Raw genomic sequence first — 27,749 nt, 5'->3', positions numbered from 1 at the left:
TATGTAATTATTTTCATTTTTCTTTGCCCAAAATTATTGTTATAATAGGTTTGTATTTGGAAATTATCTACTGTGATACAGACCTCCTGTCTTTATTGCTGGGATTAACAAAGTTTTTCCATAAAGGTTCAGGTCATAAATATTATGTGCCAAGAGGTAAAATCAAGAATATTATGATACTGATATCAAGAGTATCATATATTATTTCTATAAATTTTTATTAACAAAATTCAAAATATAATAATGGAATACAATATGTTGGTAATACAATTCTGATGAGAAAACAGAATTCTTTTTTTTCTGGGATAACATTTCACTTAATTGGGTTCAAAGTTAATGTGCCCCATCATCAAAATTGACCGCAAAAATTTTCCTTTAATACGCCTAAGAATCTGTATATTAGCACACGTGTGCATTTCTATATCAAAACCATCTATAATTTGTTTTGTTTCCTCTTTATTCCTCCTTTAATGGTAGTGATTGATAGGTGTCAGCCTGCTATTTGAAAATCAGTGTTTTCACAGTGAATGATTCTAAAGTGGCTTAATGGGAAATGCTATTTTCTGTGACTCATTGGTCACATAATTTTGACCTTTAGCTTTGGCTTGTATAACCAAGAATTTCTGTCTGTTATGTAGCTTTTTCCTGTCACTGCTGGGTACTTTGGCCCTTCCTTAAACTTTTTGAATGTAATTTAGATTTTGTCCTTAGAAGGAAAAGTCAGAAATATTGTTTCTCAATAAATTTTGGTAAGTGATGACTTTTCATTTGTTTGTTTTCTTGATTAAAGTTGTACATAGAAATGTGGTAACCTATTCAGAGTGTTTTAGTCGTTTGAAATTCTGTTTAAATTATCCCTAAGGTGAGAACTTAGCAAGAGTGTTTATACGTATCACAATTTTTTTAAGTCTGAAACCTTTTTGGTTTTTCTTTAGATCTTTAAATGGATGAGATGGCTACTACTCAGATTTCCAAAGATGAGCTTGATGAACTCAAAGAGGCCTTTGCAAAAGTTGGTGAGTATTTTTTGTAGTATAACTATAGGAAAGCAATATTTATTTGGTCCCAAAGTTACTTCTCTAAAAATGTCACATGAATGCTTAATCAAAAACATGAGGGCAAGACAGTTAAAATAGATGGGATAAAGTTTTGGAAGCTTTACTTAAAATTGTACTTTTTTTTGGTCAAGAGTGGTAGCTGATATTATTTCAATTTTATGTAGTATTTAATATAATCAAGTTTTTTAGACCACAATTCCAATCCTTAACTGGTGACACCTATGTACAGTTCCTGAAATTTTTATGCCAAATTTTGGTTATTATATTTTGTATATCATATCTTTCTGAAGAGAAGGTTTGACACTTTCACCATATTCTCAAAGGGATCTGTGACCCTCGAAAACATTAGATGATGTTTTACCTTTCCCTAATTAGTTTGGCTTTATGGCCTTTTTTTAATGGATTTTCTGTGCCTTTGGATAATGCAGATTGTTCTACCTTGCCACATTAAATTATAGCTTCAATATAAGATGAGAAGGCATAGCATGCCATTTGGTTTATCCTTTATCATCATATAACATGCCTTACAATTGAGCAGCTATGGAAGCAGTATATAATATTTACATTCCAAATTTCATGCTTGGGTCAAGTCTATAGATAAGAATGAGAAAGCAGGGTAAGAACAGACTACTAATGTAAATACATGAATCAACATGTGCTTAGAGATGTAGATTATTATTATTTGGTACCTCCTTGAATAAATGGTGTAGAATTAGCTTATATAATGGTTTGTTATGTAAATCAGAATTTGCCTTTAGACCTGTGTTGAAACTTCCAGTAGTGAAAAATGAGGAAATACACATTTCTATTCCCGTGTATTTATGGTCAACATTTTCTATGAAGGCACTTAGTAGTAGCAGTGTACCTTGGGAAGAATAAAGACCCCAGCCAGAGTAACGTTTATAATCCCATCAAAATTTTAACTAGAAAACACTGAATAGTCCTGAATCTAACATGATTGTGTGTGTGTGTATATATATATAACACTAGCAGTTAATTAACTTGCTGTGGATACCACTTATTGTAAGAAGAATGCTACGTAGTTTAATATATAACTGCAAGTGAGTTCCTGGCTGCAAGAGTTTGTTTTTAATGTCTCTCATTCTGTCAGAGTAGTCTTATAATTGTTTTAGGAGTACATTTTTTGAAGCTTTACTAAAATTTGTATTCATCTTTCAACATTAGGAGCAGCTTAATTTGTTCTTTATGAATGGAATTTTGGAGTAGGCACCATGCCTTATTAAGAACCTCATCTCCTCAAGTAAATGTTGAATATAGGTCTTGTCCTCATGTGCAGCATCTTGGAAATAACTGTGTGCAATATTCCTGAAAAATTAAAGTCAATTCAGATATTGTTTACCTCATGAGACTTGGAATACATTTTACCAGTGAAAGAACTTCATTTTCCTTTAAAAGCTTAATGACATAAAGAAGATTGACCAATTATCTTTATAGAGGAAGTAGTTAAATTGTATTGAGGGATCAATGAGAAGTTTGACTGCAAGAAAAGGTCATTGTGGAGCTATTGTTTAAGTTGAGTGTAAGATAGGTATACAGCTTCCCAAAGTCCCTGCCAGGCATATGTTCCTAACATACTCAGGCTCTTATTACTATATATGCTATAAAGAATTCTAGAATCCAGAATTTCTGCCTGTTCTGAATATTATTCTTTTGTAGTCTCCACTCAGTATCTAGCTCTCAGTAAATATTTCACTGATTGAAACCCAAGGAACTATATACATAGCCTTTTGATGTACTGGGATTTTTGTCATTATCAACTATACATTCAGAGGGCCTTTGTTGTGAAGATTTTCATTACAGTGGAATTTATTATTAAAGGTTTTTGCCATTAAATTGTAGCATATAAAATTTATGTATATATTTTTTCAGCATAATAAAAGCTTGTGTGTACACCATCTTTTAGAAACTCATTTAGAGGACCCAGCTGAGTCTTTCAATTTTTAAAAAAAAATCTGTACTTTTAAGTTGTTGTTAGTTACAGAACCCTCAGGCAACTGTCAAAGGTGTTATAGAAATTTTTTTTCTAATTCAGGGACACTTTATTTTAAAAACAAGCTCTATAACTTACTATCCTGTGAAGGACAGTTGTTTCTTCTCCGTGGGGGTGGGCTGGCAGAGAATAGGAAAGACTACTTTGTCCCAGTTCAATTGTGACAAAATATGGAAATCATTAGATGATTTTCCCCATCTATTAACAATAATAGCCTTGATTATCTCCTTAGAAATTCGGCACAATCATAGTGTGTGGAGAAAATCTCTGTAATTATCGCTAATCATAGGTTTTGTTCAATCAATTAATAGTGCTTTGAAACTCTCTTTACTAGCAATAAATTGAGTGTTAGAATTTAAAGTTCTCTTTTCACTCACTTTCTGCACCTGCTTAGTTTTAAGTTCCAAGCTCATGTAATTATTTTAATTTTTTGAACAATTGTTTCCAGTGCTTCCCAGTAGCAGAAACCTTAGTTCCCAGTTTTTGTACTTCATAATGTTTCAGTTTTCATTTAAATGCTGTAATATATAACTTTTTCTAAAGAAGAATAAGTAAAACCTTTCAAAACACTTAGATATTAATATTTTACCATCTAGAAACTGTCTTTTACATTCTAAGCCTTTAATCTTGCTGTGGAAGCTAGTGGTCATTTGGATGATTACTTGTCATAAAGACAAATTCATGTAATGTAAATCTTTGCAGAGTTGCTTTAGTACTGCAAACACTTACTTTTAAATTTGCATTTTTTCCCTCCTGAGCACTCACTACTGAGGTTTTTTAAACATGAATTCAGCACTTTGGAAATAAAAGAATAATGGGGTTTCTTAAAATGACTAGGAATAATGTGGGTGTATTCTTTTGAGGTTTCCCACCAAACTAAGCAAAAAAAATTTGGTTGTGTTGATTGTAGCTATACCAGACTTGTCTCATCCCAGGAAGTTGAGTTGTTTCAAATTACTTGATATTCTCTAGAATATAAAAACCACATCAGGATGATGCCACAAAAAAAAAAAAAAAGAACCAACAAACATGGTGCTTTAGTTAATTTACTTTTAGTATTCAATAAAACGACACCAGTGCATGTTTGTTTAATTATGCCTTAAAAAAAAACTATAGCCCATCTAAGAAAAATGAAACTAGTCAGTGCTCTTTCATTGTGCCATCTAGTTAATTATCTATGGATTATTAGAAGTATAGGTCTTGGGATAGTCAGAAAACCATGTTTTGAAGGTGTGGAAGCTAGTTAGGAGTACACATGTGTGGGTGCATGGGTAAAAGCAAGAGCACATGTGTGTGAGAACACACATGTATTTTTAAAACGAGAGTTGCAGCAGGGGGAAAAATGATGGCCAAACTGCTGGAAATGTTGAGTAAGAAAAGGACTGATAAACATTTTTGATTGCCTGGTCTCACTTTCTAAACTTGTCCAGCCTTCTGGTGAACTTGACCTCCATCTTTGGAAATCCACTAGTATGGTGAACTCTAATGCAGCAACCTCCAGTCTACCCTTAGCTGGAACTCATTTAACTGCCTCTTATATTTGCTGGAGTGAGCTACCTCAAAAGGTATAAGCTGTGAGAGGCAAACCCCATGTTTAGCTAAGCATCTGGAGTTGTTTAGCAACTGCCTTTTCTAGTGTTTTAATGCCTAATGAAAGCTTGATTTTACTGCTTAGATCTTAGGATGGAATATAGTTTAAATTTTTCTGCCTAAGTCTTTTGACCGAGTCTTAAATCAGTATTTTGTGAGCTTTCAGGGGCATTCAGGATTGTGTGTGTATGTGTATAAATCCATTATTGTTAGATAAATAGATTCCTTTTGTCATTTTTTTAGTGAAGAAAATTTGTAGACTATGTTGGTCAAGCCAAATTGAACTTTTAAATCCAGGTTTTCCAAAAGGATATTGCTTCTTTAAGTCCTAATGAGCACTGTCCTGAATGGGCTAATAGAGAGGTCACATGTGTGTTGCACATGAGGGCACACAATGTGTGACCTCCTCATAAAGAAAAACACCAGATTTAGACAGATTCAAGGATGTTTAAAGCAACACACACACACACACACACACACACACACACACACACACACACAATCTGAGGGTCAAAGAAAATCCCAGTCTTTCTTACTGTCAAGTTTATAAGACGAAGTATTACCCCAAAAGATGCGTTTGAAGTTACAGATTGCAGCACGTACCACCTGAACGTGGGCAGTGTAAAACAGCAGCTAAAATCAAAACCACTTGGATTCTGGCTTAGCTTTCTCCAGACAAGTACTTAAAATAGCTTAAATAACAGGATGCAAGGGGAGGGAAAACATTTCCTTTTAAGGATATGCATTCTTGGTGTGATTCAAACTTCTGCAGGAACATGGCTGTGTAATAAGTTTATTTACTTTAAGGTTACTTAGGGAAGGTGCGGGAGTTAACTAGTATTTAAAATAATACTTGGTAAAAGGGAAAAATGTTTCCTTTAATACAAAATGCAGATTGAACCTACATGTGTCGAGAGAGAGAGAGAGAGAGAGAGAGAGAGAGAGAGAGAGAGAGAGAGAGAGAAGGGGGGGAGGGAAGGAGGGAGGGAGGGAGAACACTCTTTGTAACAGTTGGTTCTTTTCTGATGAATTCAGTAGTCAGTATGAAAAATGGGACTGTTTGGGGCAGCACTGGGAGCTGCTTAGTGATTTTTTTTTTTAAGTATCATAATTTTCTTCTTTAAAAAAAAACAAACACTTGGTCAATTTACTCAAATTGAGCCCTTTACTTTCTGCCGGAATTGTATGCAGTGGTAAGGTAGAATTTCCTTTATCCAGCTTGTCCTTAATGTCCACCCATACTGACCATATTTTCTGAACCAAAAGGTTGAGACGTGCTGGCATTGAAACTGCTCTGTATAATATAGGCAGTATGGTAATTTATGTCTACTTTATCAGCTTGTTGGAAACTGTGATGCTGGAACAGAAGAGTCTTCAAAACACAGAGTCCTTCCCACTCTATGCCAATGTATAGTTAATGAGGAAATGGCAAGTGAGCCAAAAAGCAGTTGCAGAACATTGGCAGCATGAATGAGAATATAAAGGACTGCCATCATGCCTGGTGGTTGTGATTTTAGTTTCCAGTTGTTAAAATGACTTTCAATCTAGGTCTGTGTATTTTGGGTCAGTTTATTATTAACTTCTCATGTTTATGTCAAAACTCAGAAGAGGAGAAGTTTACCATCAAACATACTAAATAGCAACATTCTAATTCCAGTGCTTTGTTTTAAAATGGATATTTTAACCACGAATAAGGACATAGTCTTATGATTTTAAAAAAATTAAATTTTTTTTTGAAAAACCTTTCCTCATTATTCTTATTCTCATTTTGCTTTTGAATAACAAAAAATTATCCAAAATTCATTTGGGGTTATTTGGGAATCATTCATGTACCTCAGCTATTTTATTTTACACATGAGGATAACATGACTCAAAGACTATCATTTAGCCAGTTTTAAACGAAACTACTTTTCTCTAATGTAGAAAATTAGATTGAATAGTCATCAGCATTTGTGTTTATTTTTTTTAATTGCAACAAGTTTACCAGGCATGGTGGCTCACACCTGTAATCCCAGCACTTTGAGGGGCCAAGGTGGGTGGATCACAAGATCTAGAGATCGAGATCACCCTGGCCAACATGGTGAAATCCCCTCTCTACTAAAAATACAAAAATTAGCTGGGCGTGGTGGTGCACGCCTGTAGTCCCAGCTACTCGGGAGACTGAGGCAGAGGAATCGTTTGAACCTTCGAGGCAGAGGTTGCTGTGAGATAGTGCCGCTGCACCCCAGCCTGGGTGACCGAGCGAGACTCTGTCTCGAAAAAAAAAAAAAAATGCAACCAGTTAGTCTTAGTACACGAAAAGTTCTGAGCACCTGATGAGATGGAAGCTTTCTAAAATCCCATTATGCTACCTTTTTTCTGACCTTCCAAACCACATTAGATCTTTGATAATGTTTGAGGATGTGTTTTTGGTTTTTTGACTGGGGGTTGGAAATAAAATTAGCACAAAACACTTTAAGAATAATTGCATGCTATTTTGTCTTTCAAGTACTTTTCTAGCTGGATTGTTTTGTAAAATTAATTGCTAGCTGTCTTTTTAGGCTCCCTCTGCCTTCTTGTTTGAATTGAAATTGTGTTTTTCAAAATATGTGATTTAAGAACTCTAAGAAAGGCTTGATATAATTGACTCATACTAACACTAAAATGCCTTTGATCATAGGAGGTAGTGTAAGTTGGACTAACACTGGCTGCTAAAATATGGGAAAATGGCAGAATAGGTAAAACTTTTAGAAGAAGACACACATTCTTCTCATCCCAGTAAAGAGATAAAGAGGAAGAACAGGTATTGAAAGTGACTCAAAATTTTTACAAGGATTTTGTAGCCATAGTTTCAAGTAAGACCCAGGGGTTCTGTTTGATTCATTTCTGTATCCTTGGAATCTGCCCAGTGGGTGTCTACCCACATGGTAGGTACTCAGTTTGCTCTGGAGGGTGACTCATACTTAAACAAGTGTGCATCCCCTTTCTCAACAAAGCCAAAGCAGGTTTCTACATTTGGAACAAAAGAGATCCTGACCAGGGAGCCATCACTGGTTATCCACTTGGGCCTGCCCTGATGGGTGTGTTCACTTAGAAAACCAAATTATAGATCTGAAGGCTGCTGGGTAGAGACAGGATTAGAACAAAGGGAATGAGATTGAATGTTATTGAAGAGATATTTCTGTCAAGATTTGGTTTCTCGATGCATTGCCATTCAGTCTTTGAGTGCTATTTCTGTATTTTTGTCATTGTTGTTTAGTTTTGTTTTTAAAATGCCCATCTGGGATTAGAGCATTCTTTCCTTGGTCAATTCTTGAGAATCAGTCATTCTACAAAAATATTTTTTTCCCATTGGTTTTTTTTTAGAGGTGGAGTCTCTCTCTGTTGCCCAGGCTGGAGTGCAGTGGCATAATCTTGGCTCACTGCAACCCCTGCTTCCCAGGTTCAAGCAATTCTCCTGCCCCAGCCTCCCGAGTAGCTGGGACTACAGGCGCATACCGCCACGCCTGGCTAATTTTTTGTATTTTTAGTAGAGACGGGGTTTCACTGTGTTGCACAGGCTGGTATCAAACTCCTGACCTCAGGCAAGCCACCCGACTAGGCCTCCCAAATTGCTAGGATTGCAGGCGTGAGTCACAGCGTCTGGCCTTTTTTTTATTTTGAGACGGGGGTCTTGCTCTGTCACCCAGGCTGGAGTGCAGTGGCGCCATCTCAGCTCACTGCAACCTCTGCCTCCCAGGTTCAAGCAATTCTCCTGCCTCAGCCTCCTGAATAGCTGAGATTACAGGTGTGTGCTACCACACCTGGCTAATTTTTGTAATTTTAGTAGAGATGGGGTTCCACCATGTTGGTCAGGCTGGTCTCGAATTCCTGACCTCGTGATCTGCCCTCCCGCTTTGTAATCCCAAAGTGCTGGGATTACAGGCATGAGCCACTGTGCCCAGCCTCCATTGCTTATTATATACAAAAGATTGTGCTAAGTATTGGGGTGGGAGATACAAAGATTTAAAAGATTCTTAATTGTGAGATTTGCAGCCTAATAAGAAAGTTTGTCATGTAATGACAAATTCTTATTCCTCCAATTTCCTTTAAAATTTTTCTGTCCCTTTCTAAAAGCATCCATTACTACTACCCTTACTTTGAAATGGAATTTCCAAATGTGGTTATTTTATGTTAGTTATATTTTAGGGTGGCTACTTCCTGGCATCTTTTAATCACATCAGTGAACTGTCTTCTAATTAATGCTCAAGAGAGGTTATTTCAGGGAGGGTTCATGCAAATAGCAATTCTGCCTGTGACCCAAATTTCTGGAGTTTTTTATTTATTTTTTCTTTGTTTCTGAGACAGTGTCTCACTCTGGTGCCCAGGCTAGAGTGCAACGTTGCTGTCATAGCTCACTGCATCCTCGAAATCCTGGACTCAAGTGATCCTCCTGCCTCTGCCTCCCAAGGTGCTGGGATTACAGGCATGAGCCACCAGTCCCACTCACCAGACTTGTATTCTAATCTCATACAAATAGGCAGCCAGATAGACTTTCTGGGCCTTAGTCAGTTTCATATAGCTTTGAATCCACTGTAGTTCTCCCATATCTAATTTAAAACATCTCTATCTTCCACTTCTATTATACCACTGAGAATACAAAAAGAACAATACCTGTTATATGCCTATTATATAGTCCAGTCTAAACTAGAGTCAAGGCACAGTGGCTCATACCTGTAATCCCAACACTTTGGGAGGCCAAGGTGGCAGGGTTTGAGGCCAGGAGTTTGAGTTTAGCCTGGTTAATATAGTGAGACCCTGTCTCAACAAAAAGTTAGCTGGGCATAGTGGTGAGAGCCTGTAGTCTCAGCTACTCAGGAGGCTGACGTGGGAGAATTGTTTGAGGCCAGGATATCAGGGCTGCAGTGAGCTATGATTGTGCCACTGTACTCCAGCCTGGGCAACAGAATGAGATCCTGTCTCTAAAGAATTTTTTTTAAAATAAATTGGCTGGGCTTGGTGACTCGTGCCTGTAATCCTACCACTTTGGGAGGCCGAGGCAAGCAGATTGCTTGAGGCCAGGAATGCTGGACTAGCCTGGGCAACATGGTGAAACCCTGTCTTTACAAAAAATGGAAAAAATTAGCCGGGCATGGTGGCACACACCCATAATGTCCTAGCTACTTGGGAAGCTAAGTTGGGAAGATCACCTGAGCTTGGGGAGGTTGAGGCTACAGTGAGCCAGAATTGGGCCACTGCACTCCAGCCTGGGCAACAAAGTGAGACCATGCCCCAAAATAAATAAATAATAAACGAGTCAATAACAAATGATTAAATTACACATATATAATATACTCATATGTCTCATTTCAGAATTCAGAGAAAAGTATAATATATTTTTAAATATTTTTCTATAAAAAACCACTAAAGTGGGCCAGACATGATGGCTCACACCTATAATCCCAGCACTTTTAGAGGCCAAGGTGGGAGGATCACTTGAGGCCAGGAGTTCAAGACCAGCCTGGCCAACATGACAAAACGCCGTCTCTACTAATAATACAGAAATTGGCCAGGCATGGTGGTACATTCTTGTAATCCCAGCTACTCAGGAGGCTGAGGCAGAAGAGTTGCTTGAAGCTGGAGGCAGAGGTTGTAGTGAGCCGAGATCACGCCACTGCACTCCAGCCTGCGTGACAGAGTGAGACTTTGTCTCAAATTAAATAAATAAAATAGCTTAAAAGAAAAAAGAACCCACTAAAGTGAACAAAGTTTTGACAGTTAAAAGGAATAAGCCATCTCTTTGGCCAAAGATATCATAAAAATGAAAGAATATTATACTTAGATAATAAGGCGTAGTAGTGATCAGAATGTTATTACTCTCTATCTGTATTTAATATGCATTACTGTTCTATCTCCAGGTTTTAAATGTGTTTGTATGGGGGGAGGGTTGTGAAGTCTTGTGTATTCTGATTTAGAATCAGAGTGTGATAGAGCCAAAAAGGAACTTCAGAGATTATTTGGTCCAAAGCACTCCTTTTACAGATGAGAAAACTAAGGCCTGAAGAGGTGACATGTGCAAATTAATAGCCAAGGTGAGATAAGACACTGTGTCACATTATTCCCACTGTGTGTCTCTTCAAGCATGTATGCTGTGTTTCTTTCACTATGCCACACTTATCCTCTAGTACTGAGCTCCATTGTAGTTTTAGAAAGGAAATAGGAAAAACAGGTTGGTATATGCATGGGAGCAGGTGGATTTAAACCCAAGACTTTCATACAAGAGCCACTAAAATTTTGCCACAGTGCCATGGGGATTACTTTGTTCTTTTTGCAACTGCAGACATTATTGATGAATTGATTTCTATGTAGAAACACTTTACATGTAGAAATAGAGTTTGATGTATGACCTTTTATAAATCCAAAGAAAAAAAGTGAATATATGCCTTAGGGAAATTAAATGCTTTACCTCAAAGGAAATCTAAGTGATTTTCACACTAAGTATTGAGTGGTTCGTTATTGATATTTTAAAAGTACAGATATGTTGATTAGCTAGGCATGATGGTGCCCACCTTTGGTCTCAGCCATGCAGGGGAGCTGAGGCAGGACAATTGCTTGAGCACAGCAGGTTGAGGCTGCAGTGAGCCATGCTCGTACCACTCCAGCCTGGGCAACACAGACCCTGTCTCAAAAAAATATAAAAGTAAAAATAAAAGTACAGATGTTTTAATTCATAGATTTAAAATGTAGTAATCAATGTTTAAGAAAATTTGATACTTAAAATAGACTGCATTAAAACTAAACATAGAATTTCATCAGCATTCAAGGTGTTGGCAACATGGTTCCATACAGTATACTTAATATTTTAATTTAATTTTTAATCCCCCCAGAGCATTCCCGCAAATTGCAATTTTAGTAATTGACCAAAAATTTGCTAATGTGAATTATACTTAGATCACACTTAGAAAGAAATTTCAATGTATTCCATGAAATATATTGGTCTAGCAGAACATATATGATCAGTTAGCTCCCTGACCTTATCTCTCATTTTCCCCCTTGTTCATTCTACCCAAGTCATATTGGATCTTTACTTTTCCCAAAACACACCAGACACACTGCAGCATCACTGACTTTGCATTTGCTATTTCCCCTGCCCGAAATCTCTTGCCCCACATAGCCATATGATTTGCTTACCTTACCTCAGGCAAGTCTTCATTCAAATATAACCTCACCAAAGTGGCCTTCGGTAGCACCACCACATCCCTGCCCCCTAATATCTCTATAACCTAGGTTTACTCAACTTCAGCACAATTGACATTTCGAGCTGCATAACTCTGTGTGGTACATACGGAGGAGGGGTCATGTCCACTGTAGGATATTTAGAAGAATCCCCAGCTTCTACCCACTGTATGCCAGGTGCTTCCTCTCCTAGCCCAACACCCTTCTCCCATTATGGCAATCGAAAATGTCCCCGGGGGCAAAATAGCCCCAGTCTAACCCCTTATAATGTTTTTTTCTTTTTCTTTTTGAGATGGAGTCTTGCTCTGTTACCCAGACTACAGTGCAGTGGTGCAATCGTGGCAGGTTCAATTGATTCTCCTGCCACAACCTCCCGAGTAGGTGGGACTACAGACACCTGCCATCACACCCAGTTAATTTTTGTATTTTTAGTAAAGACGGGGTTTCGCCATGTGGGCTAGGCTGGTCTCAAACTCCTGACCTCAAGTGATCTGCCTGCCTTGGCCACCGAAAGTGCTGGGATTATAGGCGTGAGCCACTGTGCCCAGCCTGCTTTATTTTTTTTATAACATTTATATTGTTAAATTTTATTACATTTTATAGTCATACCTCATGTTATATGTCATTAGAATGTGAGCTCCTTGAGAGAAAAACTTTCTTTTGTTGGCTGTGATATTCCCAGTATCAAGATCAATACCTTCTACAGAGTTTTTAAGTAATGTGTCAAACAGATTAACTATTCACAGTACATTTTCTTTTCTTTTTTTTCTTTCTTTTTTTTTTTTTTTTTTTTTTTTTGAGATGGAGTTTCACTCTTGTCACAAAGGCTGGAGTATAGTGGTGTGATCTTGGCTCACTGCAACCTCTGACTCCCAGGTTCAAGCAATTCTCCTGCCTCAGCCTCCTGAGTAGCTGAGATTACAGGTGCATGCCACCACACTGGCTAATTTTTTGTATTTTTATTAGAAACGGGGTTTTACCATGTTGACCAAACGGGTCTCCTGACTTCAGGTGAGGTGACCTCAGGTGATCCGCCCTCCTTGGCCTCCTAAAGTGCTTGGATTCCAGGCATGAGCCACAGTGCCTGGCCACAATACATTTTCTTAAACAGTGCTAAGGTCATCTTGAGTCATTTCTCTATTCAGGTTGTTTCCTTCTAGTATAATTAAATTTACATATGAAAATCAGTGGGACCTAAGGAATAAAAGGCATTATGAACAGAAGATATTTGAAATTACTTGTGAACATCAAACTTTATTCACAAAAATAATATACTCAAGTGGTTACAACCCTCAGGACATTAGCCGTTTTCTAAATCAATTAACTTTTGGTCATTGATTAGGTGTTTTTTTCTATTTTTAAAAGTTTCAGAATAAACTTCATTTAATCAGCACTTCGAGACATACTCTGAGGAACTTCAGTAGTACGAAAATTAAAAGGTTTTTATAGAGTCATGTTAAACATCTGCTTTCCTCAATAGTACATTTATTTTTATAAACTCTGTATTTGTCTTATATTAAGGTTTGTTTACATTAACTCTTAAAATAATTGGCACTGAAGGTGATTCCTTAATTTCAGGTGTACGTTGAAACAGATTCAACATTAAATTCATAAAACTTCTTTTAGAGCAATGGAAGAATAAGAAACACAAAACTCCGGGCCGGGCATGGTGGCTTACGCCTGTAATCCAATCACTTTGGAGGCCAAGGCGGGCGGATCACCTGAGGCCGGGAGTTCAAGACCAGCCTGACCAACATGGTGAAACCCCTGTCTTTAAAAATAAAAAATTAAAAATAAAAAAATAAAAATAAACCAAGAAACACAAAACTCCTATAGTTACAGTAGAAATTATTCTATACCATACAAGTGTTTTGTAGGTTTATGATCTATTAATTCTTTTTTTAAAAATCCTATTAGTTCCAAGTTAATAATAATTGTATTAACCAACTATGCTTTCTTGAACTTAGGGATGCTCTTATCAAGTAAATCTACTTACGCATTGCTTAAATCACAGGATACATGATGTAAAACCTTGCTTTTTCCATTAAAATGTCCATTTCCCTTTCAATCAACCTTATTTCCACACAATAAGAAAACATTTTATTTAGGTGAGCTTATGAACTGAGCCTCAAATGAAGGGAAATACTCTTAATAAATTAATTTGCGTCTCTCAATTTTTTTTCTTCTTGCTTGTTCTCTTTTTTTACGAAGATCTCAACAGCAACGGATTCATTTGTGACTACGAACTTCATGAACTTTTCAAGGAAGCTAATATGCCATTACCAGGATATAAAGTGAGAGAAATTATTCAGAAACTCATGCTGGATGGTGACAGGAATAAAGATGGGAAAATAAGTTTTGATGAATTTGTTTATGTAAGTATGTGACAATTCATGATTATTAGATGTAATAGATGTTCCTTTGTCTAGTGGGATGTTATAGTATTAAGTGCTATTAAGTTCCTAAATATTAGTACTGTTATAACTAATAACATTTCTGTCATCCTCCCCACTAAATTTACTTTCTTTTAGCCACTAGAATAGCTTAACAAATGAATTGAGTAAAAGAACACTGCAGAAACAAAGATTTAACATGATGCTCCTTGTATAAGGTGAACAGTCTCCTTTCATGGCATCATTAAAGGGCAGTTATCTAAGTGCTAAGTGACATCTTTGAAGTGTTTTCTCTCCCATGGTGAACAGTGTACACCAAAATTTTAATGATACACCCTGACTCACAGTCTCAGAAGCTTCCTGAGCTGAACTTTCTGATTAAAAAGTTGTTTTCTACTCTTGTGGTAGGGGTATTTAACTGAATCATTTTCTCTAGGATGATAATTTTGATAATTAAAAGTTTGAAGCATATCTTTTTAGTCCATTGGAAGAGGCATTTAAAATTTTTGTTTTCTTCTCTAGTTGCATCAAATATTCTTCAAGGTTCGGGGCTAAGTTTTTAATTCCTTCACCCACCCCCCCACCCCCGCCGCTACTCCCAGCACTTAGTCTGGTGTTCTGTACTCAGTGCCTGGAAAATGTATACTTGGCACATGGTTCTCCAATGCCTACCACTATTGGCTGCTAGCAAGTGAGGTCTAGATTTTTTAGACTTATGCCATTTTCAGTCTGTATTTATTGACAGTGTATTTGAGATATATGTTAAAAATAGCTGGCTGTAACCCCAGCACTTTGGTAGGCTGAGGCAGGAGGGTCTCTTGAGGCCAGCCTTTCAAGACCAACTTGGGCAAGATAGGGAGACCTTGTCAGCTTGGGAAACTTAGGGAGACCCCATCTATGCAAAAAATTTAAAAAATTAGCCGAGCATGGTAGCTCGAGCCTATAGTCCCAGCTACTCAGAAGGCTGAGGCAGGAGGATTGCTTGAACCCAGTAGTTTGAGGCTGCAGTGAGCTATGATAGCACCACTGCCCTCCAGTCTGGGTGACAGAGCAAGACCCTGTGTCTAAATTAATAAATTAATTAATTTTAAAAATAAAAGAATAGCTGTTGCTTCTTCCCTTAATTAAGGATACCCTTAAGATTTTATTGGTGTATTTGTTATTAATTTAAGGCTGAGTTTGACTAGATCTTAACTAGGAATTCCTTTCAGTATATCACAAACTAGTTATCAGTGCGTATTACTTATCACAAATGTCCTAGCACTTCTATCCTCCTTTTCAGGGTTTATTTTACCCCAAGACAACTGAAACAATAACATATACTCCCATCAGTAACTGTGGCTCACCATAGCAGGTGAAATTTTGAAATGTTCTCTCCAGTTAGAATTAACACCTTTAGAACACTGTAGTAGTTCAAGAAGCAAATTGACCAAGTAATGATGCCTACTGAGCTGACAGCATTTTGTGATTGTTTTTAAAATGCAGACCTGTTGGCCAGGCGCAGTGGCTCACGCCTGTAATCCCAGCACTTTGGGAGGCCAAGGCGGGTGGATCACAAGGTCAGGATATCGAGACCATCCTGGCCAACATGGTGAAACCCTGTCTCTACTAAAAATACAAAAATTAGCTGGGCGTGGTGGTGGTGCATGCCTATAATCCCAGCTACTTGGGAGGCTGAAGCAGGAGGATCACTTGAACCCAGAAGGAAGAGATTGCAGTGAGCCGAGATCACAGCACTGCACTCCAGCCTGGCAACGGAGCAAGATTCAGTCTTAAAAAAAAAAAAAAATACTTGTGTCATAATTATGATATAGTTCTTGCCATTTTCTTTTGAAATACTGATTTCCTCCCACCATTTTTTTTGTCTCCAGTTATGGCCAAAGCCTTTTGTTTTGAATTCTGTGTTCAATAGTAAGTTGCAGTTTGTTTGCAATTTGAGCACTTGCATGTTTTCTGATGTATCACTTGCTCCGCTTTTAACTGCATGTTTAATTGTGAATTTAAAGTAGTTCAGAGCAGCAGTTAACTATGATTGGCTGTTTTTGATAAAATTTATTGCTCAGAATTTTTTAATCTACTAGAAAGAACAGACCTAAATCATTAGGATTTGCAGTGTGTTATTATTATTAAGGACAAAATTATTAAAATGTCTTTGAAAATGATCTTGGGGAAATTGTTAATTTTGTAGATTTTGAAATGTAGTTTCTACACAGCTATTTGTGGCTTTTAAGGGAGGAGGTGTGATTACCTTAGTATATTCTTTAAAAGTAAAGACCATGCACAATAATTTTGGCAACTCCAGGGCTTTAAAAAAACAACATTCATGAGGACATTTTAGGTTAGAATATACATTTTAGAATTGGAAGGAATCATTATGTTTACATTCCTACACTTTTCAAATGAAAAGAAACAAACAAACTTGGGTTTCTGAAAAAGGAAGTGACTTGCCCAACATTACACAGAGGACTAGTGGCTTTTTCCAAGCACCTTCCTGCTATTCAAGAAATTTGAAATATCAACAACAGTAAAGTAACCTGCCTGAAATTTCAGATGCTACTGTTATGACTGTATTAACCAAATGTCTGTCCACACCCATCTGCCTTATCATCAATGAAACATACAAATTGTCAGGCAAAATATGGGTAAAGCTTAGTTATCCAAGAAATAGAGAGCATTTTATTCCTGTCACATATTAGCATAAGGAAATAGAAATAAACATGTTCTTGCTTGTTGTGTTTTTGCTTTTTCTTTGAACTGTTGCTTGAGGGGTGTTAATTGCAAACCAAGCTACAAACAAAAACAGTTTATGTTACTTTCAGAGAAGAGTGTGTGTGCGTGTGTGTGTGTGTGTGTGTGTGTGTGTGTGTATGGCAAAAAACAGTCCCAGAATTATATGTATGTAAACTTTAAAGGTGAATATTGGCTGGGCGCGGTGGCTCATGCCTGTAATCCCAACACTTTGGGAGGCTGAGGTCAGGCATTCAAGACCAACATGACCAACATGGAGAAACCACGTCTCTACTAAAAATACAAAGTTAGCCAGGTATGATGGTGGGTGCCTGTAATCCCAGCTACTTGGGAGGCTCAGGCAGGAGAATCGTTTGAGCACGGGAGGCGGAGGTTGTGGTGAGCCAAGATTGTGCCATTGCACTCCAGTCTGGGCAACAAGAGTGAAACTCCGTCTCAAAAAAAAAAAAAGTGAAAATTAAATTTAATACCCTGCTTTTTAAAATTCTAAACACTTCAAAACTAAAATACTGGATTGTTTTTGAAAGAAAATTTGTATTAATAATTTTTATGTACAGAAAACTCAACAGTGTACATTTAACCCAGTTTAGTGGCAAGTCCTTCACCCTTTGCCTTTTCAAGCTTGGCAATGCGAGCCACAGACTTGGGACCCAGGACATTGCCTCCCCAGTGACGGCGGATCTCATCGTATCTGCCATTGTAATTGGTCCTGATAGCTTCCACCAGCTTAGCCAAAGCGCCTTTGTCTTCCAAGTTAACCTGTGTGAAGGCGACAGTGGTGCAGGTCTTCCTATGGACTAGACGTCCCAGTCTTGCCTAGCCCCTTGATAATGCAGTAAGGGATCCCTATTTTATGACGCAGGGCAGGCAAGAATACAACCAGCTCGATGGGATTCACGTCGTGTGCAATCACCACCAGCTGAGCTTGCTTGTTCTCCACCCAGGTGGTAACGATGTTAACTCCTGCTGGAAGGACAGGTGGTCTCTTAGTGGGGACGTCCCCTTTGCCAGCAGCTTTCTTCTCGGCCCGGGCCAACAGCCTCTGCTTCTGTTTTTGCTTTGTCTCTGGTCTGCACTTGTGGGCCAGCTTAAGTAGCTGAGTAGCTGTTTGGTGGTCCAGGGCCTGGGTGAACTGGTTAATTGCAGGAGGCACTTTGAGCCGCTTATAGAAGATGGCTCTCTTCTGCTGCAACCTGACATAACGGGGCTACTTCATAAAGCGGGTGAGGTCTCTTTTGGGCTGGATGTCCGGTCCAATGCCAAAATTCTTAAGCCTTTTCTCAAACAGGGAATTCATCACTTTCTTGACCTCCTGCTTCTTCACGACAGCAGGGGCCAGAGCCACCTTCTTCCCCTTGGCCTTTTTTCCTTTCGGCATCTTGGGCAGCGAGAGGAGAGCTAAAATACTGGATTTTTATGCTTACAGGATAATGGGACTTTTTTTCTTTGATTGTTAAGGAATAGTATGGCACTTTCAGCAGAGCAGTAAGCTGCCCAAAACAGTCCTGGACATATGGTAAATGCTATATAGGTGTTAGTTGTTGGGGTAGATATTTCTTTAAAAAAAAGTGATGTTTTTCAAATATTACTAAGTTTAGGCCTACAAGACATTCCCAAAAAATGGAAAAATTCAAACCTGCTTCTTTGGAAACATTTTGGAAATAAGCCCCAAACACTGGAAGCCAGTTAATTCTTTTTTTGCAATTCTTTCTGCAATCTTTCTTTCTTAAGTCATATGCCTCTGGATTGTTTTGGTTTGGCCAATTGTCCTGTGTTGAGCTAACTCTGGGGTCAAAAGAAGTTAGCTGGTTGCTGAGCGTCTTTGAGAGAAAGGCGGTGAAACTTAATAAAAGAATAGAAAATATATATATTCCATAAAGGAGACTGAAAAAGATGGATAGAACAACAGTGGATATTGCTTCCTGAAAAAAGTACAGCAAGAATTAGCTCCCAGATGATAAAGCAAGTCTTTCCTTGTGGAGGGAAAACAGCACAAAACAGTGAGCTCATTAGTATCACAACAGGCAGCTTTGAAAAGAGTCATTGAGAAGACTCCAGCACAGTAGTCAGTCCTGTGCTATCTCTGATTTCAGAGATTCCCTGTTAAGCCAAAGCTTGTACTCAAATAGTTTTATCATCGACTTAAGCAATTTCTTTATGAAAGTAGAAAGTAAAATGCAAATTCTTGTGTAGTGAATTAATATCATAGACATAACAAATCTTCAGTTCTTTCTTATAAATTTTACTCTTTTTTTTTTTTGAGACGGAGTTTTACTCTTGTTGCCCAGGCTGGAGTGCAGTGGCGTGATCTCACCTCACCACAACCTCCACCTCCCAGGTTCAAGGGATTCTCCTGCCTCAGCCTCCCCAGTAGCAGGGATTACAGGCATGCACCACCAAGTCCAGCTAATTTTGTATTTTTAGTAGAGACAGGGTTTCTCCATGTTGGTCAGGCCGGTCTCGAACTCTCAATCTCAGGTGATCTGCCCACCTCGGCCTCCCCAAGTGCTGGGATTACAGGCATGAGGCACCGTGCCTGGCACATTTTTACTTTTTTTGTTGAGACGGAGTTTCACTCTTGTTGCCCAGTCTGGAGTGCAATGGCGTGATCTTGGCTCACCACAACCTCCACCTCCTGGGTTCAAACGATTCTCCTGCCTCACCCTCCCTAGTAGCTGGGATTACAGGCATACATATGCCACCGTGCCCAGCTAATTTTATATTTTTAGTAGAGATGGGGTTTCTCTGTGTTGGTCAGGCTGGTCTCGAACTCCCAACCTCAGGTGATCCGCCGCCTCAGCCTCCCAAAGTGCTGAGATTACAGGTGTGAGCCACCACACCTAGCCCATTTTTACTTTTTTTAAATCCAAGGAATAAAGGAAAATACTATGAAACTAAAAGTTTAAGCTTAGCTGGAATAATTTATTTTAAACAATTTAGAAAATGAAGGTCATATAACTTTTGCAAGACTGATGAAAATTAACAAACTTAATTACAACTTTACATTTCATTGTCAAGCATAAGAAGTTTTACTAGAGCTACAGAAGTAATTGCATTAGGATATATAGCAGAGATAGTCTTTTTTTTTTTTTTTTTTTTTTTTGAGACAGGCTGAAGTGCAGTGACACCATCTCAGCTCACTACAACCTCCACCTCCCAGGTTCAAGCAGTTCTCATACCTCAGCCTCCTGAGTAGCTGGGGTTACAATCATGCACCACCACGCCCGGCTAATTTTTGTATTTTTAGTGGAGACAAGGTTTCATCAAGTTGGCCAAGGCTAGTCTTAAACTCCTGACTGCAAGTGATCCACCCACCTCGGCCTCCCAGAGTGCTGGGATTACAGGTGTGAGCCACCACTCCCATCCTGCTTTTCTGTTTCTAGTTATTAGTTCCAATTTCTAGACATTCTTTTTTTTTTTTTTGAGACAGAGTCTCACCCTGTTGCCCAGGCTGGAGTGCAGTGGTGTGATCTCGGCTCACTGCAACTGCCGCCTCCCAGGTTCAAGCGATTCTCCTGCCTCAGCCACCTGAACAGCTGGGATTACAGGTGCGCACCACCACGCCTGCTAATTTTCGTATTTTTAGTAGAGACGGGGTTTCACTATATTGGTCAGGCTGGTCTTGAACTCCTGACCTCATAATCCACCCACCTCGGCCTCCCAAAGTGCTGGGATTACAGGTGTGAGCCACCACACGCGGCCTACATTCTCTTTTTAAAATATGAATTAATCCTCTTTTCTATGACGTAAACAAATTTGGATTTATTTATTTTATTTTTTTAAAGGATAAATTTGCATTTTTCTTTATTTTTTTTCTTTATTTTTTATTTTTTTTAAAGACGGGGTTTCACCATGTTGGTCAGGCTGGTCTTGAACTCCCGACCTCAGGTGATCCGCCTGCCTTGGCCTCCAAAGTGTTTGGATTACAGGCGTGAGCCACCATGCCCGGCCCTGGATTTATTTTTTAGCTGAAATTATGATCATTCAAACAACCTAATTCTTAGAAGTAAATGATCCTTGAAGCATAAGCACTTGTAATAAGAAATACAACTTTACATATCTCATTCTGAAGCTGTAACATTTTTGTCATTGTGGGGACTTGTGGTATGTTAGGCATGAAGAAATGCACACCTTTCAGATTTTACCTTACTAGACAATGTTTCACTAAATGAAGTAGAGTTCAGAAAGAAGTAGACTAGTGACTATTGTCTTTTCACTGAGCAGGTGCATTGTTATCAAAAGGAGAGCTATGGAATCAAAATGCATCACAGTTAAGGCACAGTTGGACTAAAAATTCAGATTGTAAATAAGAATAATTTTAATGATTTGAAAACTAACTGGAGTGTGTGCATCAGCTCTACACTGTTAATACTTAGTTAGAGTCAATATAATGGCCATAGAGCAGGAAGGGTGACTTCATTGGTTGTATGTAGTATTTAGAGTAGTCAGTGTGTATATGTGTCGCATATATATACAAACATACATACAGACATTTATTCTAAAATTCTACCTCCAAAATTACTCATATACCTAGCACAGAATTGCAGCTATGGAAATACTTGAGTAAGTTTGAGTTTGTAAAACTTAACTGCTTACTAACTACTCTCCCAGACAAAATTGTATTTTTAAGTCCAAAGAAAGGATTTAAGAAAGGTAACAGGAAAAGATGACTTTGTAATAGGGACACTGACAACACATACAGCAACTTTTCTCCCAGTTCCAAAAAGTCACTTTCTCTAGATGGATTAATCACAGAGGTGCCCTCCTGGAAAGATGAAATGTAACAAGGCACTCCTTCTTTCAGCCTGATACAGTCCTGTGCAAGACACAAGGCTTGATTAGTATAGCTTGGGCTGCATTTCTGCTTCTGCTCGTGCCTGCTCTGACACATACAACCTGAACTGCTAAGTATACTGTGACCCTGTTCTATGAACCGCAGACATAGGCTGCATCTTCCTGAGATGTGTGTGTGAATACATATTTGTCAAGAATGTTAAAGGTCTTTGAATTGCATTTCTTCAGCAACTTTTCCATGAAGTCTTCAGTTTTCTTTTAATGAATTCATTTAAATGAGGTTCTAAACACCATTTAAAGAAAGTTGTATACAGTTTAGAGTTTCTACATCTTGCTCCTGTTTTACTGGCTTTGCTAATTTAGCCATGCACATTGGTGGATCAGGAACACATTTGGAATTAGGTAAATTCCAATACCTCAGAAAAATATAGACCTTTAGAATGTCCAATCAGATGGTTACACAGTACTAGGATGTGAAACTTCCTTTGTTATAACTTGCCTTTGTACAGTTAGAATGTTCCTTTGTTATAACTTGCTTTTGTATGATTAGAATATTTCTTACTGGGAAGAGAAGCTGAACTTCATAAATGCCACAATAAGACAATCTCTGAAAAGCGTCTTTTTGGTGTTTATTCTTGACAGTCATCTATTACTACCAGCTTAATGCATTTTTTAACCATATTATTCTGTAACTTTTGATTTAATGAATTCTTAATGAGTTACCTCATTATACTGTAAAATAGTTTTTTGGTTAAATTATAAAATTTTATCTTTCTTTTCATTAAGAATTTTGATTAAAGAGGGAGGATTCTTCAATGTTTTCTCTCCAGGAAAAGAACAAACCCTTCCTTGTTTGTAGAAAATTAACAGATTTACCTGTGCCTTTGAATCACATTAGTTTTTGGCTTAAAGTGGATTCAATGCATGTAGCACTTAATGTTTTTGACAAGTGTGTGCAATTGACATTCTGGTGCTTCATTTTCAGCAGTAGTATTGTAGTACTTGTTTAGCATTTCAAAAACTCAAGCCCAATTTTTTATATCTTTTAACATCAGCTATGGAAAAAATGTAAGTGATGAAGATATAAAAGAATATGAATAAGCTTATTGTGCCTAATTTGAAATTAATTGTGAATCAACAAAATTACTTTAATTAATAGATTTTTCAAGAGGTAAAAAGTAGCGATATTGCCAAGACCTTCCGCAAAGCCATCAACAGGAAAGAAGGTATTTGTGCTCTGGGTGGAACTTCAGAGTTGTCCAGCGAAGGAACACAGCATTCTTACTCAGGTAATCATTTCATAGGCATTATTAGATTAATACAATGTGCTAGGTGCGATGGATGCTGCAATGTCAAGGAAGCGCTCTAGAAAATCATTACCTCCTAATTATGAATACAATAGAAGTCCTTTGCGACATGTATTTAGGCTTGAAACTAATACTTGTCATAAAGGTATTGTGTTTATTGTATGGCTTTATTAGCTTGCAAGAGACAGAATACAATCCATGTAATGATAGGCTTTACTATAGTGAATTGTACAGTAAGATAAGTGTAATTTTTAAGGAATTTTGTAACTTCTCTGAGGACCAGTTAATGTGTTCTATTCTTTTTCTTAATTTTGTAATTCCTAATAACCACTGTGTTGCATCCAAGTGTCTGGGATTCCACACAGAATAACCACATGTTTCTGACACATTAACTTTCGGCACTATTAGGCTTTGGAGTCAAATCGTTAACTTAGAGTGTGAACTAATGTCTTGCTTGTTATTTAACATAATTTTAGAGGAAGAAAAATATGCTTTTGTTAACTGGATAAACAAAGCTTTGGAAAATGATCCTGATTGTAGACACGTTATACCAATGAACCCAAACACTGATGACCTGTTCAAAGCTGTTGGTGATGGAATTGTGCTTTGGTAAGATGTTAGCTTGTTTTATATCCAGATATCCAAAAATAGACTTCCACATAGTTGATATATTTGCTTCTGCATGCTTGACAGATTCACCTCAGGCAATAATTAGAATAGAAAATTATCCAGGTTCTGCCTTTTTCACTGAATCTCTAGGTCTGTCCGTCAATCTAAAATTCAGTCATAGATCGACAACCTCTTTATAGGGAAGTTCTCAGCCTCCATTTTCTTCTCATCACCGAGCCAGCAGAACATTACGACTCTGTTGAACTTAAGTATGTCAGTGTCTGTTTATTCTAAAGTATCACAGCTTCCAAAAGAAAAAAAGAGGCTACTCTTCAGTTCTCACTCTCCAATGACCTATTTCCAGAAAATGCTTTTGTCATTGCTGCCGCCCCACAGCCAACAGCATCTTGGCAGACATAATACAAGATTATCAACACTGTTAGTCGGTGTTCCAATTTATAGAGGCAGTGTCACACAGTTGTTAATACCATGCTCCATAATCAGTCTGACTGAGTTTATATTCAGTCCTGCCACTCTGAAGCGGTAGAACTGTGATCATGTCACTCAACCCCTTTGCATTTCAGTTTCTATCTATTATGATCTCCACATTATTATACTTACCTCACAGGGCTGTTGTGAGCATTAAGTAAATTACTACCTACAGAGTGCTTAGGGTAGTGCAATTGAAATATTTCACATGACAGTATATATTATAGGATATAAAATTCTTTTTGCAATAGGGTCATTTTGGTTGTTTGAAAAGCTGATTTTTGAAATGTGAGATAGGCTGGGCATGGTGGCTCATGGCTGTAATCCCAGCCTTTTGGGAGGCTGAGGCAGCAACATTGCTGGAGGCCAGGAGTTCAGGTCCAGCCTGGGCAACATAAACAAGACCCCTGTCTCTACAAGAAAATTACAAATTAATCGGGCATGGGACTGCACACCTGTAGTCACAGCTACTTGGGAGACTGAGGTGGGAGGATCACTTGAACCCAGAAGTAGTACAAGGTGGCAGTGAGCTATGCTTTGTACCACTGAACTCCAGCCTGGGTAACCCTATCTATCTAAAAAATAAATAAATAAATACACACACACACACACACACACACACACACACACACACTTCCTTTGTGTTCCGTTTATAGGCAGTGAATAAATAATTTCCCATGTGTGTGTTTTGTTTTTATTTTTTTAGACAGAGTCTCGCTCTGTTGCCCAGGCTGGAGTGCAGTGGCATGACTTCAGCTCACTGCAGCCTCCACGTCCTGGGTTCAAGCATTCTTATGCCTCAACCTCCCAAGTAGCTGGGATTCCAGGCTCTCACCACCTCACCCAGCTAATTTTTATATTTTTAGTAGAGGCAGGGTTTCACCATGTTGGCCAGGCTGATCTCGAACTCCTGGCCTCAAGTGATCTGCCCACCTCGGCCTCCCAAAGTGTTGGGATAACAGGCGTGAGCCAACTTGCCCGGCCTCCCATGCATTTTTTTTTCTTTTTTGAGGTGGAGTCTCACTCTGTCGCCCAAGCTGGAGTGCAGTGGCTCGATCTTAGCTAACCACAACCTCCGCCTCCCAGGTTCAAGCAATTCTCTGCTTCAGTTTCCTGAGTAGCTGGGATTATAGGCACCTGCCATCATGCCTAACGAATTTTTGTATTTTTAGTAGAGACAGCGTTTCACCATCTTAGCCAGGCTGGTCTTGAACTCCTGACATCATGATCCACCTGCCTCAACCTCCCAAAGTGCTGGGATTACAGGCACGAGCCACTATAGCTGGCCAGAGTTTCTTTGTTTTGTTATGTTTTTTGAGACAGGGTCTCACTCTATTGCCCAGGCTGGAGTGTAATGGTGTGATCGTAGCTTACTGTAACCTTGAACTCCTGGGCTCAAGCTATCCTCTTGCCTCAGCCTCCTGAGTAACTAGTACTAGAGGCACATGCCACCATGCCCAGCTAATTTTTTCTTTTTTGTGGTGACAGGGTCTCATTGTATTGCCCAGGCTGGTCCGGAACTCCTGGCCTCAAGCAGTCTTCCTGCCTCAGCGTCCCAAAGTGCTGGGATTATAGGCATGAGCCATCACATCAGGCCTGGTCTTTTTTTTTTTCAATCTTTATTTTCCATTTGGGTCGTTTATTATGATCAACATGATAAAAGTCATCTATTTGCATTTTTAGAGTATGTGAAAGAGATGTTATAGTAAGCTTTAAAATATTTGTAAATATTTACAGACACTTAATAAAAGTAAATCAACTCATTTTTTTTTTCATTTTTTGTTTCAGTAAGATGATTAACCTTTCAGTTCCTGATACCATTGATGAAAGAGCAATCAACAAGAAGAAACTTACACCCTTCATCATTCAGGTATGCATTGTTCTCCCCTCCCTTTAACATGAAATTACTGTTTGAGGACCTGTTCACAGACTTCAGGCTCTGCACTCTGTAGGTTCCCAATTGATCCTTGTAACAACTATTGAGTGTGGGATTGTCATCCAGATTATACAGACAGAACTGGGACTCAGAAAGGTTTCTGAGCTTGCCTGAAATTAATGTCGAAACTGAGGTTCAAATGCCATTCTAATTTCAAAGTTCTATGTTCTTTTTATTTCATAATGTGCTCAAGCACTACAGAGATAAGCAAAAATATATAAGCTCTTAATTAACTGGCGTGCTTAAGGAATGGAACATTTTTCTTTTCTATCAATTGAACATTAAATTATTAGCAAAATTCCCTCAGGGAAGAGCACCTCTTGGGATGTGGACATTGATAACTTCTAAAACTCTTTTGGGCATATGCATTACTGTTGGTCCCTCACCTTAGGCATTTTTGGAATGATAGCACTTTATTCACATGGATAAATTTACTGTGCTACTCAGCCTTTTCCTTTAGTGCCAGCATACTTCAAAAGGGACCAAATAAAAATATGTTAACTTCTCATGAGATTCTGCAAAAGGCAATAGCAATAAGGCTGAAATTTGTCTTAGCTAGGCTTTTTAACACAAAAGTCTGGAATTTGTTTTCTGTGACACATATATGTATAAAATTAATACAAGGTATTAATTTCCTCATTAAGTGTTATTTTCAGTAAAGGAAGAAAGTAGACTGCTAAAAAATGGAAAGGTTGAGAAGCAGGTGTGTAATTTGGCTGTCTTGCAGGAAAACTTGAACTTGGCACTGAACTCTGCTTCTGCCATTGGGTGTCACGTTGTGAACATTGGTGCAGAAGATTTGAGGGCTGGGAAACCTCATCTGGTTTTGGGACTGCTTTGGCAGATCATTAAGATCGGTTTGTTCGCTGACATCGAGTTAAGCAGGAATGAAGGTAATGGAACACAACCATTCTGGAAATTGTTTATTGGTTATTTTTTTTCTAGTCATGCAGACGTTCATGCTCTCACTTAATGGAGGTGATTAGTGATAACTAGAATGAACATAAGGTAATGCTATAGAGTTATTCAGGAAAATAGCATAATTACATGACTCTCTACTAGTAATTCACATTTGTCAGGCACTTTACAATTAATTTCGCAACAATGACACAAAAGCACAGAGAGATTAAGGAGCTTTCCCGAAGTCCTAAAACTTGATTATGTATTTTTTTACTTTTTCTTTTTCTTTTTTTTTTTTCTGTTGCCCAGGCTGAAGTGCAGTGGCACCGTCTGGGCTCACTGCATCCTCCGCCTCCCAGGTTCAAGCAATTCTCCTGCCTCAGCCTCCGAGTAGCTGGGACTACAGGCATGCACCACCATACCCGACTTGTTTTTGTATTTTTAGTAGAGACGAGGTTTCACCATGTTGGCCTGGCTGGTCTCGAACTCCTGACCTGGTGATCGACCCACCTGGGCCTCCCAAAGTGCTGGGATTACAGGCATGAGCCACCGCGCCCAGCCTGATTATCTATTTTTTTCTGCTCTGCCTACACAACTTCTACCTCTTTACCACTCTCAGCTCCACCATTTTGCACCATCTCCTTTTTTTGGAGACAAGGTGTCACTCTGTCACCCAGGCTGGAGTGCAGTGGCACAGTCACGGCTCACTGCAGTCTCAAA

The 27,749-nt window shown here is 38.4% G+C and overlaps 1 protein-coding gene across 4 annotated transcripts in view; it reads left to right on the top strand.

Annotated features, from left to right (window-relative positions):
• PLS3 (plastin 3) overlaps window positions 1-27,749 on the top strand; it is an 89,710-nt gene that overhangs the window by 46,913 nt on the left and 15,048 nt on the right. For all 4 annotated transcript variants that reach the window (XM_012451786.2, XM_012451788.3, XM_012451787.2 and 1 more), the window contains exons 2-7: window positions 936-1,016; window positions 14,065-14,228; window positions 22,948-23,077; window positions 23,572-23,704; window positions 25,982-26,063; window positions 26,857-27,022. In XM_012451786.2, coding sequence (XP_012307209.1) covers window positions 944-1,016; window positions 14,065-14,228; window positions 22,948-23,077; window positions 23,572-23,704; window positions 25,982-26,063; window positions 26,857-27,022 — 748 coding nt within the window. In that variant the 5' untranslated portion in view covers window positions 936-943. The remainder of the gene's footprint in view (window positions 1-935; window positions 1,017-14,064; window positions 14,229-22,947; window positions 23,078-23,571; window positions 23,705-25,981; window positions 26,064-26,856; window positions 27,023-27,749) is intronic.

The sequence above is a fragment of the Aotus nancymaae genome, unplaced genomic scaffold (assembly GCF_030222135.1).
Source record: "Aotus nancymaae isolate 86718 unplaced genomic scaffold, 86718_ANA_hifiasm-v0.15.2.pri h1tg000004l, whole genome shotgun sequence".
Lineage (NCBI taxonomy): Eukaryota > Metazoa > Chordata > Mammalia > Primates > Aotidae > Aotus > Aotus nancymaae.
The sequence above is the reverse complement of the archived record's forward strand: the minus strand, read 5'-3'. Positions and strand labels throughout refer to the sequence as shown.